The sequence below is a fragment of the Ambystoma mexicanum genome, chromosome 12 (assembly GCF_040938575.1).
Source record: "Ambystoma mexicanum isolate Mex_15411 chromosome 12, UKY_AmexF1_1, whole genome shotgun sequence".
In the NCBI taxonomy this organism is placed as follows: Eukaryota; Metazoa; Chordata; class Amphibia; order Caudata; family Ambystomatidae; genus Ambystoma; species Ambystoma mexicanum.
This window is the reverse complement of record NC_090936.1, coordinates 1,223,331,003-1,223,344,099: the sequence shown is the minus strand read 5'-3', so window position 1 is coordinate 1,223,344,099 and position 13,097 is coordinate 1,223,331,003. Positions and strand designations below refer to the sequence as shown.

The 13,097-nt window shown below is 45.3% G+C and overlaps 1 protein-coding gene across 13 annotated transcripts in view; it reads right to left on the bottom strand.

Moving 5' to 3' along the window:
• The window catches only part of MYBPC1 (myosin binding protein C1), a 1,087,780-nt gene that overhangs the window by 797,305 nt on the left and 277,378 nt on the right, over positions 1–13,097 (bottom strand). For all 13 annotated transcript variants that reach the window (XM_069629883.1, XM_069629891.1, XM_069629879.1 and 10 more), the window contains one exon: positions 2,495–2,551. In XM_069629883.1, the coding sequence (XP_069485984.1) occupies positions 2,495–2,551 (57 nt within the window). The remainder of the gene's footprint in view (positions 1–2,494; positions 2,552–13,097) is intronic.

Genomic DNA, 13,097 nt, shown 5'->3' with positions numbered 1-13,097 from the left:
GTGAGTTGAAAAAGTGTGTACCTTTCCTGCCACTTAAGCTGTGTACCGTTCCTGCAAGTGAAGGTGTGTACCTTTCCTGCCAGTGAAGGTGTGTGCCTTTCCTGCAAGTGAAGGTGTGTACCTTTCCTGCCACTGAAGCTGTGTACCTTTCCTGCCAGTGAAGGTGTGTGCCTTTCCTGCCAGTGAAGGTGTGTGCCTTTCCTGCCAGTGAAGGTGTGTGCCTTTCCTGCAAGTGGAGGTGTGTACCTTTCCTGCCACTGAAGCTGTGTACCTTTCCTGTCAGTGAAGGTGTGTGCCTTTCCTGCCAGTGAAGGTGTGTGCCTTTCCTGCAAGTGAAGGTGTGTGCCTTTCCTGCCAGTGAAGCTGTGTACCTCTCCTGCCACTGAAGCTGTGTACCTTTCCTGCCAGTGAAGCTGTGTACCTGTCCTGCCACTGAAGCTGTGTACCTTTCCTGCCAGTGAAGCTGTGTACCTGTCCTGCCAGTGAAACTGTGTACCTTTCCTGCCAGTGAAGGTGTGTACCTTTCCTGCCACCGAAGCTGTGTACCTTTCCTGCCACTGAAGCTGTGTACCTTTCCTGCCACTGAAGCTGTGTACCTTTCCTGGCAGGTGCTAGATGGATTTTGTGGGCTTTTGCTAACTTTCAGCTGACAAAAAAAATCCTTGAAGTAAACACTTAACATTCAAAATGTTGTGCTCTATTTCTCATATACAGGGCTGCAATGAAAGCATGGCACTGTAATACTACCCATGTAATATACAATGTCAGAGGGATGCATGGCTGTTTCACATGTGACCGAGTCCCCCCAGCCCTACTGGCTTTTCAACGGGCGTCCTTTTTATAACATTGCTAAAATCATAGGGGCTCGTGGAAGCAACCTCAAAGGGATAAATCACTACATTCCGTGAACTTAACGTATGACTGACTCTGCCCCAGGACTATGGGCCTTGAGGTAGAGGTCTCCCATTGTATTAATATAAACCTTGATGGTATGTGATACCAAAAGCAGAATGAGAAAGAAAAAAACCCATGACATGTGAATGATTCTTCATTTCTGCAATGAATTCTCATATTTGGCCTCTTCAACTATAGCCTAAAATACCCAGATTGAAATATGTTATCTGTAGGTGCGTTAGCCTACTGAGATATATTACTGCAGAGTGCAATGAGCTGGACCCTCTGGATACCCCCTATCCAATGCAGCCCCCCCTCACCCTTCTCTCACCCTTCCTGCAGCCTTCAAGGGTATTCTTCATAAGAAGGTTTCTTGCTCAAAATCAGCCGAACCTTCCAAACTCCCCTGTGGAGCTAGGACTCAAAGGAGATTCAGAACATTTCTCCATATGCAAATGCCCGGGTAATGCCCGAGTCTCACATGGAGATGTGTGGTCGGCCACAGCAGAGGGGGGCTGAAGCTCATGTAGTTGGGCCCACCACAGAGACATGAACATCTGTACATGCCCACACGGTGCTGCTGAGTCGGCATTCACAGATTTTGGGTGGGCCTTGCCCGCTCAGGCCCTACCCTGTCTATGTTTTTTTTAAGTTTGCTAAATCCAGTAGAGGCCCCTTGTCCCCAATAAGACACATTGGGCCTCATTAGAAATGTGGCAGTGCAGCACCGAAGTGGCAATACTTCCGCTACTGGCACTTTTACCACACGGCCAAATTACAGTTTCTGGCATATTTACCGTGCAGTAATTGTGGCAGTAGTAAACCTGCCAAAAATCCCAATGGACTCCAAAAATGGGGAGATACCACCACATGTAATCCCGTGGTAACCCCGCAGGACCAAGTGGCGGCAACGGTTATTAGGAATTACCACGGCCGATGGCATGTTCTGCCCCGAGCAGTGACGTGTGCCCGTCTACCACTGAGACATACGGTGTCCCCCACAGACGTATTTCACTATCCTCCGCAGGGGGCATCACTGTCTCAAGAAGGGAAACTTCAAAGATGCATTGTGTCGGCTGGTCTCAATTTCCCAATGGATTCATGCGACGTGAAAAGGAAAACGCGCCACAAAACATCTAATGAAACAATGCCCAGTGCCAAGACATATTACTGTCATCGCCACGCCACACCGCACTGACCCTGAAGGAACTTATGGTATTGTTCTAGCTGGGCGAGTCAAACCATCAAAGAGTAAAATCCAAGCTGGATTCACTAGCCACTAAGAACATGCATCAGATGGGTCAACGAGTCCAGCCTTAGCTGTGGCGCTCGGAGGAATGGCAAGGGCACGCGGGAATCTGGGTGACAGGGGAAGCACAGGCATGTTTCTCAGAGTTTCCCTGGGGACAAGGTCTTCAGAGGCAACCACACACATGATGGGACAGGTGTCGGTCAGAAGAACAGACAAACAGGCAGCGTAAGTGGGAATGGTAAGGGATGGATGCCCGCGGATATCATTAGTTAGAAGCCTGGGTTATTTCTGGGCGATTTGCTTTACCAATCCACAAGTCACCATCTGGTTTCACGGTCTGTTCCTCACCTACGTTTAAGCAGAGCACTAAAGTCAAGCTCGCCTGCGTCCTCTTGGCCTTCACCGCTGTTGTTAATGGAAAAAGACCAAATCTTTGTTTAATACAGGTAGGCTGGACCATCGCCCTTTCCAGACTCTACAGGCACACAAGGCATACACAAGAAACAATGCGATGACAACACAAACTTGCGTTTCTCATCTGGCACAGGCACGTCCGAATGCATCCACGTGCTTGCGGATAGCAAACGCAATGGCTTGTGTTGGTCTGTTCTGCAATTGGATGTCACAACCGTTTGCACATTTCATAGCAAAAATGTGCACACATTTGTGTTGCATCTTTCTTCAATTGCAACAGAAATGCAGAGAATCCAGACAGGGCAAATACATATTTGTTTTTCCGAGAGGGCTTTTATGATTCTGAAGAAACAAACACTTTGCGCTGGTCTGGGTGTTACATCAGAAACATACAAACAAAGATTTGAGTCAAGGTGCATTTCGCTTGCGGGTTTGATCTTTACTCGTGTCAAATATTTAAAAAATGAAGTACGAAAAATATTGTTTTCACGTTCTAAGTTGGATCATCAAGTAGGAGACATCAAGAACACATCATTTTCGCATGCAACACTTGTTTCTTGATTTCAATTAGCATTTTGATTTTTTAAAGTAGGTTTCCTTTTTAACTGTTCAATGATCTTCAGGATAACAAGCACAAGAAGAGACAAAAACCAGCGTAAAATATTATTACAAATGGCAGAATACTGGAGAGAACATAGCGGTATACAAACAGACATTTGCAATATACAGCGCCTGGAATAATTCTCTTGCTATCTTTTCTCCACTTCATAATATACCCACTCCACTGCCATGCCAGGCCTTGCCTGGAATAGGGAAAGGGCAGCAGGGCGTAGCGGAAATGACGTATTGCAGGCGCGCTCTGATGGCACAATGCTTCCTGCCAGGGCCACACTGCGCTTTCTTATTTGCCTTTTACATTTAATTACTGTCATGTTTACAGTTGCAAATGGCATAGAGGTTTTCCAGGGGCCAGGTGAAATTGGCATGAGACAATTTTATGAGGCGAAGAACCTGACATGAACATATACTGGAAGCTTGATGAAGCTGGCATGAACATTTTCGGCAGCATCTCAAAACAATTGTATAATCATTTTCGGGGGAAATAGAAAACTGGCATCTTAAGGTTCTGGTGTCGATGACATGGTATGAAAATGTAATTACCTGTGTGACAAGGCCAGCAACCCAACCCTGTCACGAGGGGTCGGAACCCCACTCAACCTGGGGTGGGAGGCCCACCAGGGTGGAAGCCAGAGCCAGTCCTATCCCCAAGGGAGACGGTGGCAGTTGAAGTGCCTCAATTACTGTCCCCTCAGCAGGTGTCTGTTGATATATGTGCAGTGCCAACTTACATTACCCCATGTCTCCTGAGAAATATTCTGGCCAAGTTTTCTCTTCCTTTTTGAGAACCCAAACAAATGCTGCAGCAATATGGAGAGACCACCCAAGAGAACACAACCCTTCAGCGCTCCATGCTATTGGCCTGCCATTATTTGAGACTCCGAACCAGCAGTAAAAGAGACCCAGCAGACAAAGAAAAGGAGAGCCTACGCGGCTGCCTAATTCACTGTTTGACTTTGAAAATTTCTAGAGCGCACCGGACAGACTTACCTGTATTCGGGTGCAGATTTTAACTATATACCATCAAAAAGGAATGTGAGAAGGTGGTGGACGATCTGTAGCGCACCTAGATTATCTGAATAAGAACGTTTTTAGCTTAGCTCTAAATGACTCCATGGTCTGACATAATCGAATCTCCCTCGGAAGCTGATTCCACAGTTTGGGGCCGAATACCGCAAACCTCCTGTAACCCTTCGAGACTCGCCGTGTCCGGGGTACACACATCTGCATTTCCCCTCCGGACCGAAGATCTCTTTTGGGGTGATAGTGACATACTTTGGCGGTGAAATACTCGGGAGCCAAGTTATACACACATCTGTACATCAGGCTGGCGACTTTGAACCTAATGCGGTCCTCCACTTTAAGCCAGTGTAAAGATCTGCGTAAGGCAGACACATGGTCCATTTTATTTCCTTAAATGACCGACCAGCTGGACCGCTGCATTCTAGGTCTTCTGTGATCTATTAATCTGGCCTGTGGAAATACCTGCCAGCAGGCTATTGCAGTAGTCCAAATGGGAGTTGCTCATTGCCCCTATCACTACTGCCTGGTCTTCCTCAGGGATGTATGGCAGCACATCTCTCAACATTCGTAGAGAATAATGTACTGCCTTCACTTTGGCCCCCACCTGGGCCTCAATGCCCAGGTTTTCCTGCCAAAGGCACCCGAGATTTTTCCCTTTCCTTGAGTATTGTAATTTCTCATCCAGGATACGAGGTGTCGACTTTTGTCTTTCTCTCGTCACCTTAACCTCTGACCCAAATAAGATCAACTCAGTTTTCGTTGCATTCAGTTGCAGCTGATTCTATGTCAAGACCGGAGGCTCCCATTATGCTTCTCTTTCTTTTATTCGACAATAAAGAAAAAGCTCAGCAGCAAGATATTTGTGCACCAAATGTGAATGTGCCATGAGTAATGTGCAGGAAACAGGTGCACCAAATATATATAATAAGCATAGCAATATAACAATAATATAACAGTAACATCATAACATAAAAGGTAAGAGTCTCTGAAGGAACTACATTTCCCAGGGAGCTTAGTTCATTTAGAGGCCATCAACACGTGACCTAGTCCACCAATAGTAGTTCAGATCCCCTGCATAAAAAATCCTGAACATGATGACACTTCCTCTTTCTTTGCTGCTCACAGCAAGAGATAAGTACTTCTGTTTAGCACTGCTTATGTCATGATTTTATAATTTAAAGATAACGTTGCAAAATTTCATAATATATGTTTACTGCATGGTTATAGGCTTATACGAATTTTACTTTCAATATTTATTTAAAAAAATAAAAAGAAATAATAATAATTTGTACTTTTATGTTGAGCTCCGACGCCAGTCCTCTGGCCTCAGAGACCGCTTAATGTGAAGCTCCGCTTCACGCGGTCACAACTGATCAGCTGTTATTTAATCCGCTCGTCCAGCGGATCCCTCGGCGGACTCGCGCCGGCTTTCCCGTAACTTCGTTGCGCTCCTAAAGCACTGGCAGTCCGGCGCGACCTAGCCGGAACACGCTGCACCGCCTGCAGGCCGCATGGGGAGCTCCTGCTCTCCTGGTCCTTTCCTCTGCATTCCGGCGCTCGAGCGCGCATGCCCGTTATAGTATAACGGCTTCTTGCAGCTCGAGCGCCGGAATCCTTCCTCAGACAAGAACAAGTGTTTCTTCTCGCAGGTTTTTTCACCGCGGATAGATCAATGAAATCTCCTATTCAGCATATTAAGAACAATTACAAAGCTGAACTGAAATAAGATTACTGGGCAGTGAGAGAAGGCGTTCAGAAGCCCAGAAAAGAAAAGAAATTTAAAAAAAATAAATAAATAAAAAAAGTGAGTAAGGTGCATTTATTTTATAATGGCAGAACAGCACTCGCCTCAATCAGATCAGGCTTGGTCTAAGGCTGAGGGAGATCACTGTTTCATAGATGAAGTGGCAATTGCTAATAGTTTACAGAAGGTTCTGGGATCCTCAGTGGAGACCAGTGTTAAGAAAGCTGTAACGGATATGCTCATTCCCATACAAAATCGCCTAGACACTATGGAGGAGCATTTCAGAGGGACCTCCTCTCCTGGGAGGAAGAGAACACAGCAATATTTCCCGGCCCTCTTCACTATCGAGAACTACAAAGACTAAAAGGCCAACACTTAAGGCGAAGCCTTTCTTATTCTCAACTCCTGACACTGTCTCTTCAAGCGAGGACAGAGCTCAACTGGTGGCTCACTCACATGGAAGCCTGGAACGGCAGAGCCATCTTCGGCTCCGCTCCAGATATTATTATCGAGTCGGATGCCAGTTGCTCCAGTTGGGGTTCGAGATGCGGTTCCGTAGCCACGGGAGGGACTTGGTCCCCTCAAGAGCTGGACCTTCATATCAATTGTCTAGAGCTTCTTGCAGGTTTCTTTGCAGTGTGCTCTTTTGCCAAAGACAAAGCAAGTTGCTGTATTTTACTAAAGATGGCCAACATCTCAGCGGTAAGATACATCAACCATCTGGGCGGCACCAAGTCGAGACCCCTAGCAGAATTAGCCAAGGACTTCTGGCATTTCTGTCTGGATCATCAGATTTCAGTTACAGCGGAGTATATTCCCGGCCAGTTACAGCGGAGTATATTCCCGGCCTCTCAAATGTAGTAGCGGACTGGTACTCCCGCCACTCGACAGATTACAGCGATTGGAGAATCAACAGAGAGGTTTTCCTCCGCCTTCAGGAGATCTGGATTCCAATGTCCATAGACCTCTTCGCTTCCAGACTCAACTCCCAACTACCAACGTTCTCCAGCTGGAGGCCGGTCCCAGGGAATACTGTATGCCTTTCCTCCTTTCACTATGATAGCGAGGACCCTGGCGAAGGCCCGTCAGCAGCATGCGAATCTGATCCTTATAGCGCCGGTCTGGACATCTCAGACCTGGTATCCAGTTCTTCTGGAACTTTCTTTGGATTCTCCAATCCTACTACCCCAGTTTCCGGATCTCCTATTAGATCCATCAGGTCAGCGTCATCCTCTCCTCCTCAGCGGATCTCTGACCTTAGCGGCCTGGAGGATTTCAAGTCAAGATGGAGAGTCCCAGGCCTGTCTCACAAAGCGATCAACCTTATCGAAGAGAGCTGGGCTCCTAGTACCCGGAAGAGATATTCCAACTCTTGGAGCATCTGGAGCTCCTGGTGTCATGAGAAAGGATTACATCCAATTTCAGCACCTGTAGAAGAGATTTTGAATTTTCTAGCATCCCTAGCGGAAAAAGGGCTCGCCTACAGGTCTGTGAACGCCTACCGTTCAGCAATTTCCGCAGGTCATGACCTTATCCAAGGAGTACCAGCAGGAGAACACCACCTCGTCTGTAGGTTGCTCAAGGGTGTAAGGCTTACCGTCCCACCTTCAGCTCGCTATGACAAACTTTGGGACGTTAATAAAGTACTGAACCTTTTTCTGTCATGGCCTCGTAACGAAGAACTATCACGTACGGCCCTATCTGGCAAACTCACTACTCTAATCTGCTTGGTATTCTGCAGGAGAGTCTCGGACATCAGAGCTCTAGATCTAGCAGGCAGAGCCTTTTCTCCTGATGGCATTGTATTCCATATTCATAGAAGGACAGAGTGCAATTCCAGGGTGATTTCTTATCCCGCCTTTAGAGATCAACCTAAGCTCTGCTTGGTTAAATGCTTAAAAGTCTACGAAGAAAAGACGGCTTCACTCAGAACCTCCCTTAACGGGCAGCTACTGATCGCTCTGCGTAAACCGCACAAAGCGGTATCAGCGCCGACCTTAGCATGCTGGGTCCGGTGAACGCTAGCTCAAGCAGGGATAGACACCGAGCACTTTGGAGCCCACTCCGTTGGAGGAGCCATGGCCTCCAAAGCCTTTCAGGCAGGAGTTCGCCTAGAAGATATCATGAGGATGGCAGACTGGGCAAGTGAATCCGTATTCAAACAATTCTACCTAAAACTGGTAGATCAGCCGGCATCCATTGTGGTAAGTAAGCTTTAAACAAGCATAATGGGAGCCTCCGGTCTTGACATAGAATAAAGATTTTCCATAATAACTTACTAGAAAGTCTTAATTCTATTAAAGACTCGGGGCGAGCATTATCCCACCCGGCGAGAAAATAACAGCATGTTACTTGATGTTGATTAAATATGTATCGGAATAACTCTATGATTTTCTCCCACCCTGATAAGGGATCTAGGGTTGTCATATACAAGAGACACATTTTTCCTTTTCTTTGACAGCGCCTACAGTCAATTCCGCCTGATCACGGCCCGACACAAGTTCTTCTTCAAGTTGGCTACAGTTATCTTCTACTATGGACAGCCAAGATCGCAGCCTAGAAAGAGGAAGTGTCATCATGTTTAGGACTGTTTATGCAGGGGATCTGAACTACTATTGGTGGACTAGGTCACGTGTTGATGGCCTCTAAATGAACTGGAGCTAAGCTCCCTGGGAAATGTAGTTCCTTCAGAGACTCTTACCTTTTATGTTATGATGTTACTGTTATATTATTGTTGTATTGCTATATATATTTGGTGCACCTGTTTTCTGCACATTACTCATGGCACATTCACATTTGGTGCACAAATATCTTGCTGCTGAGCTTTTTCTTTATTGTCGAATAAAAGAAAGAGAAGCATAATGCTTGCCTCTGAGTCTTTCATAGAATTAAGACTTTCTAGTAAGTTATTATGGAAAATCTTTATTCCCTTCCATTCATTGTTTGATTTCCTCCATACATTGGTTTATCCATTCCAGTGTCTCTTCCATGTTAACGACCTCGACATAGACCTGGGTATCATCCGCATATGAAAGAAACCCTACCCCATGTTTCCTCAGTATGTCGAGCACCGGGTGGATGTAGAGGTTGAATAACAAAGGCGAAAGAGCTAAGCCCTGGGGGACTCCACACTTCAAAAAGAGTATCTTGGAAAGGAAGCCTCCCAAGGTGACCTGTTGGCTCCTGTCTTTCAGAAAGGAGCCAATCCTGTCCACCACCGACTTTGATGCCCTCCCAACCTTCTCTATTCGCTGCAGTATGATCTGATGGTCCACCGTGTCGAAGGCCGCGGATAGTTCCAACATCAGTAATAATGTCAAATGACCTCTATTCGCGGCCTCCAATAGATCATTCTGGACCGCAAGCAGGGCTGTCTCCGTCCCATGCGTGGGTCTAAATCCGGATAGTAATACATCCAGAACTCCTTTTCTGTCTACAAAGGCATGGAATTGGCTACATACCATTTTTTCTAATATTTTAGAAAATAATTGTGCACTGATCCACAGTGCATACTATAGCTAAGCAGCAGAGCCAATCTTACAACATCAAGGACTTTACCCGGAGAAGCTCCCACACAGCATACTTCCAATTACCTTGGAGATTGCTGGTCTACGGCCCCCTAACATGAACTGGGACCCTCTAAACCGCAGGGCCCCATTGCCACAACATGGCGGCCAGAGACGTAAAAAGGGTCATCTATTTGTAACTTCGGTGTTTGTAACACCTCCCAGATTGGTCAGGGCCAGTATTCCAATGGGTGAAGGAGGGCAGGCAACATGAAACAGGAAGCTGTGGGTTGTTCATGCGAAGTCATAAGAGGAGGAGACCTGCAGGAGATGGACTGGATTGCTGTTAGGCTCCCGCTACTAGCAATCTAGTAAATAAACAGTATGGGTCAATATTATCTATATACTAACCCGGTGACAAGAGACGCCTGGATAAGGGTAGAAAACGCCAGACGTCCTGCCAAAAAAATCAATAAAAACCTTTGAGCTGCCAGGGAGAAATGGTGAGTTCTTTGAGACATCTGTGACACATGACAATTTTTAAGACTCAATGTGAAAATTGCATGGCAATTTTCTGAAGGCAATGTAAAACTAGTTTGGTAATTGTCTCAGGTAATGATAAAACTGTCACCATAATGTGCTTTATTGGGGCAACATTGTCATGGTACTGTTGAAACTGGCATGCCAACTTCATATGGGCAATTTGAAACTGGCCAGGTCAATTTCTGGGACCAATGTTAAAAAAGCATAGTCATTTTCTGTGAGTGATATGAAACGGACGTGCTAATTTTCGAGTGGCAATGCAAAACCAATACAGTCATGTTCTGCGTGCAATATCAGCATCGGGCAATACATAGTATGCCAAACCTGTGTACGGTAGTATAGTGTGCACTATTTTACACGATCAGTAGTGTGCTATTCATATGCCCTGGCATAGTATGCCAAACCTGTGTACGGGAGTATAGTGTGCACTATTTTACACGATCAGTAGTGTGCTATTCATATGCCCTGGCATAGTATGCCAAACCTGTGTACGGTAGTATAGTGTGCACTATTTTACACGATCAGTAGTGTGCTATTCATATGCCCTGGCATAGTATGCCAAACCTGTGTACGGTAGTATAGTGTGCACTATTTTACACAATCAGTAGTGTGCTATTCATATGCCCTGGCATAGTATGCCAAACCTGTGTACGGGAGTATAGTGTGCACTATTTTACACAATCAGTAGCGTGCTATTCATATGCCCTGGCATAGTATGCCAAACCTGTGTACGGTAGTATAGTGTGCACTATTTTACACAATCAGTAGTGTGCTATTCATATGCCCTGGCATAGTATGCCAAACCTGTGTACGGTAGTATAGTGTGCACTATTTTACACAATCAGTAGCGTGCTATTCATATGCCCTGGCATAGTATGCCAAACCTGTGTACGGTAGTATAGTGTGCACTATTTTACACAATCAGTAGTGTGCTATTCATATGCCCTGGCATAGTATGCCAAACCTGTGTACGGTAGTATAGTGTGCACTATTTTACACAATCAGTAGTGTGCTATTCATATGCCCTGGCATAGTATGCCAAACCTGTGTACGGTAGTATAGTGTGCACTATTTTACACAATCAGTAGTGTGCTATTCATATGCCCTGGCATAGTATGCCAAACCTGTGTACGGGAGTATAGTGTGCACTATTTTACACAATCAGTAGAGTGCTATTCATATGCCCTGGCATAGTATGCCAAACCTGTGTACGGTAGTATAGTGTGCACTATTTTACACAATCAGTAGTGTGCTATTCATATGCCCTGGCATAGTATGCCAAATCGGTGTACGGTAGTATAGTGTGCACTATTTTACACAATCAGTAGCGTGCTATTCATATGCCCTGGCATAGTATGCCAAACCTGTGTACGGTAGTATAGTGTGCACTATTTTACACAATCAGTAGTGTGCTATTCATATGCCCTGGCATAGTATGCCAAACCTGTGTACGGTAGTATAGTGTGCACTATTTTACACAATCAGTAGCGTGCTATTCATATGCCCTGGCATAGTATGCCAAACCTGTGTACGGTAGTATAGTGTGCACTATTTTACACAATCAGTAGTGTGCTATTCATATGCCCTGGCATAGTATGCCAAACCTGTGTACGGTAGTATAGTGTGCACTATTTTACACAATCAGTAGTGTGCTATTCATATGCCCTGGCATAGTATGCCAAACCTGTGTACGGGAGTATAGTGTGCACTATTTTACACAATCAGTAGCGTGCTATTCATATGCCCTGGCATAGTATGCCAAACCTGTGTACGGTAGTATAGTGTGCACTATTTTACACAATCAGTAGTGTGCTATTCATATGCCCTGGCATAGTATGCCAAACCTGTGTACGGTAGTATAGTGTGCACTATTTTACACAATCAGTAGCGTGCTATTCATATGCCCTGGCATAGTATGCCAAACCTGTGTACGGTAGTATAGTGTGCACTATTTTACACAATCAGTAGTGTGCTATTCATATGCCCTGGCATAGTATGCCAAACCTGTGTACGGTAGTATAGTGTGCACTATTTTACACAATCAGTAGCGTGCTATTCATATGCCCTGGCATAGTATGCCAAACCTGTGTACGGTAGTATAGTGTGCACTATTTTACACAATCAGTAGCGTGCTATTCATATGCCCTGGCATAGTATGCCAAACCTGTGTACGGTAGTATAGTGTGCACTATTTTACACAATCAGTAGTGTGCTATTCATATGCCCTGGCATAGTATGCCAAACCTGTGTACGGTAGTATAGTGTGCACTATAGTATAGTGTGCACTATTTTACACAATCAGTAGTGTGCTATTCATATGCCCTGGCATAGTATGCCAAACCTGTGTACGGTAGTATAGTGTGCACTATTTTACACAATCAGTAGTGTGCTATTCATATGCCCTGGCATAGTATGCCAAACGTGTGTACGGTAGTATAGTGTGCACTATTTTACACAATCAGTAGTGTGCTATTCATATGCCCTGGCATAGTATGCCAAACCTGTGTACGGGAGTATAGTGTGCACTATTTTACACAATCAGTAGTGTGCTATTCATATGCCCTGGCATAGTATGCCAAACATGTGTACGGTAGTATAGTGTGCACTATTTTACACAATCAGTAGTGTGCTATTCATATGCCCTGGCATAGTATGCCAAACCTGTGTACGGGAGTATAGTGTGCACTATTTTACACAATCAGTAGTGTGCTATTCATATGCCCTGGCATAGTATGCCAAACCTGTGTACGGTAGTATAGTGTGCACTATTTTACACAATCAGTAGTGTGCTATTCATATGCCCTGGCATAGTATGCCAAACCTGTGTACGGGAGTATAGTGTGCACTATTTTACACAATCAGTAGTGTGCTATTCATATGCCCTGGCATAGTATGCCAAACCTGTGTACGGGAGTATAGTGTGCACTATTTTACACAATCAGTAGTGTGCTATTCATATGCCCTGGCATAGTATGCCAAACCTGTGTACGGGAGTATAGTGTGCACTATTTTACACAATCAGTAGTGTGCTATTCATATGCCCTGGCATAGTATGCCAAACCTGTGTACGGGAGTATAGTGTGCACTATTTTACACAATCAGT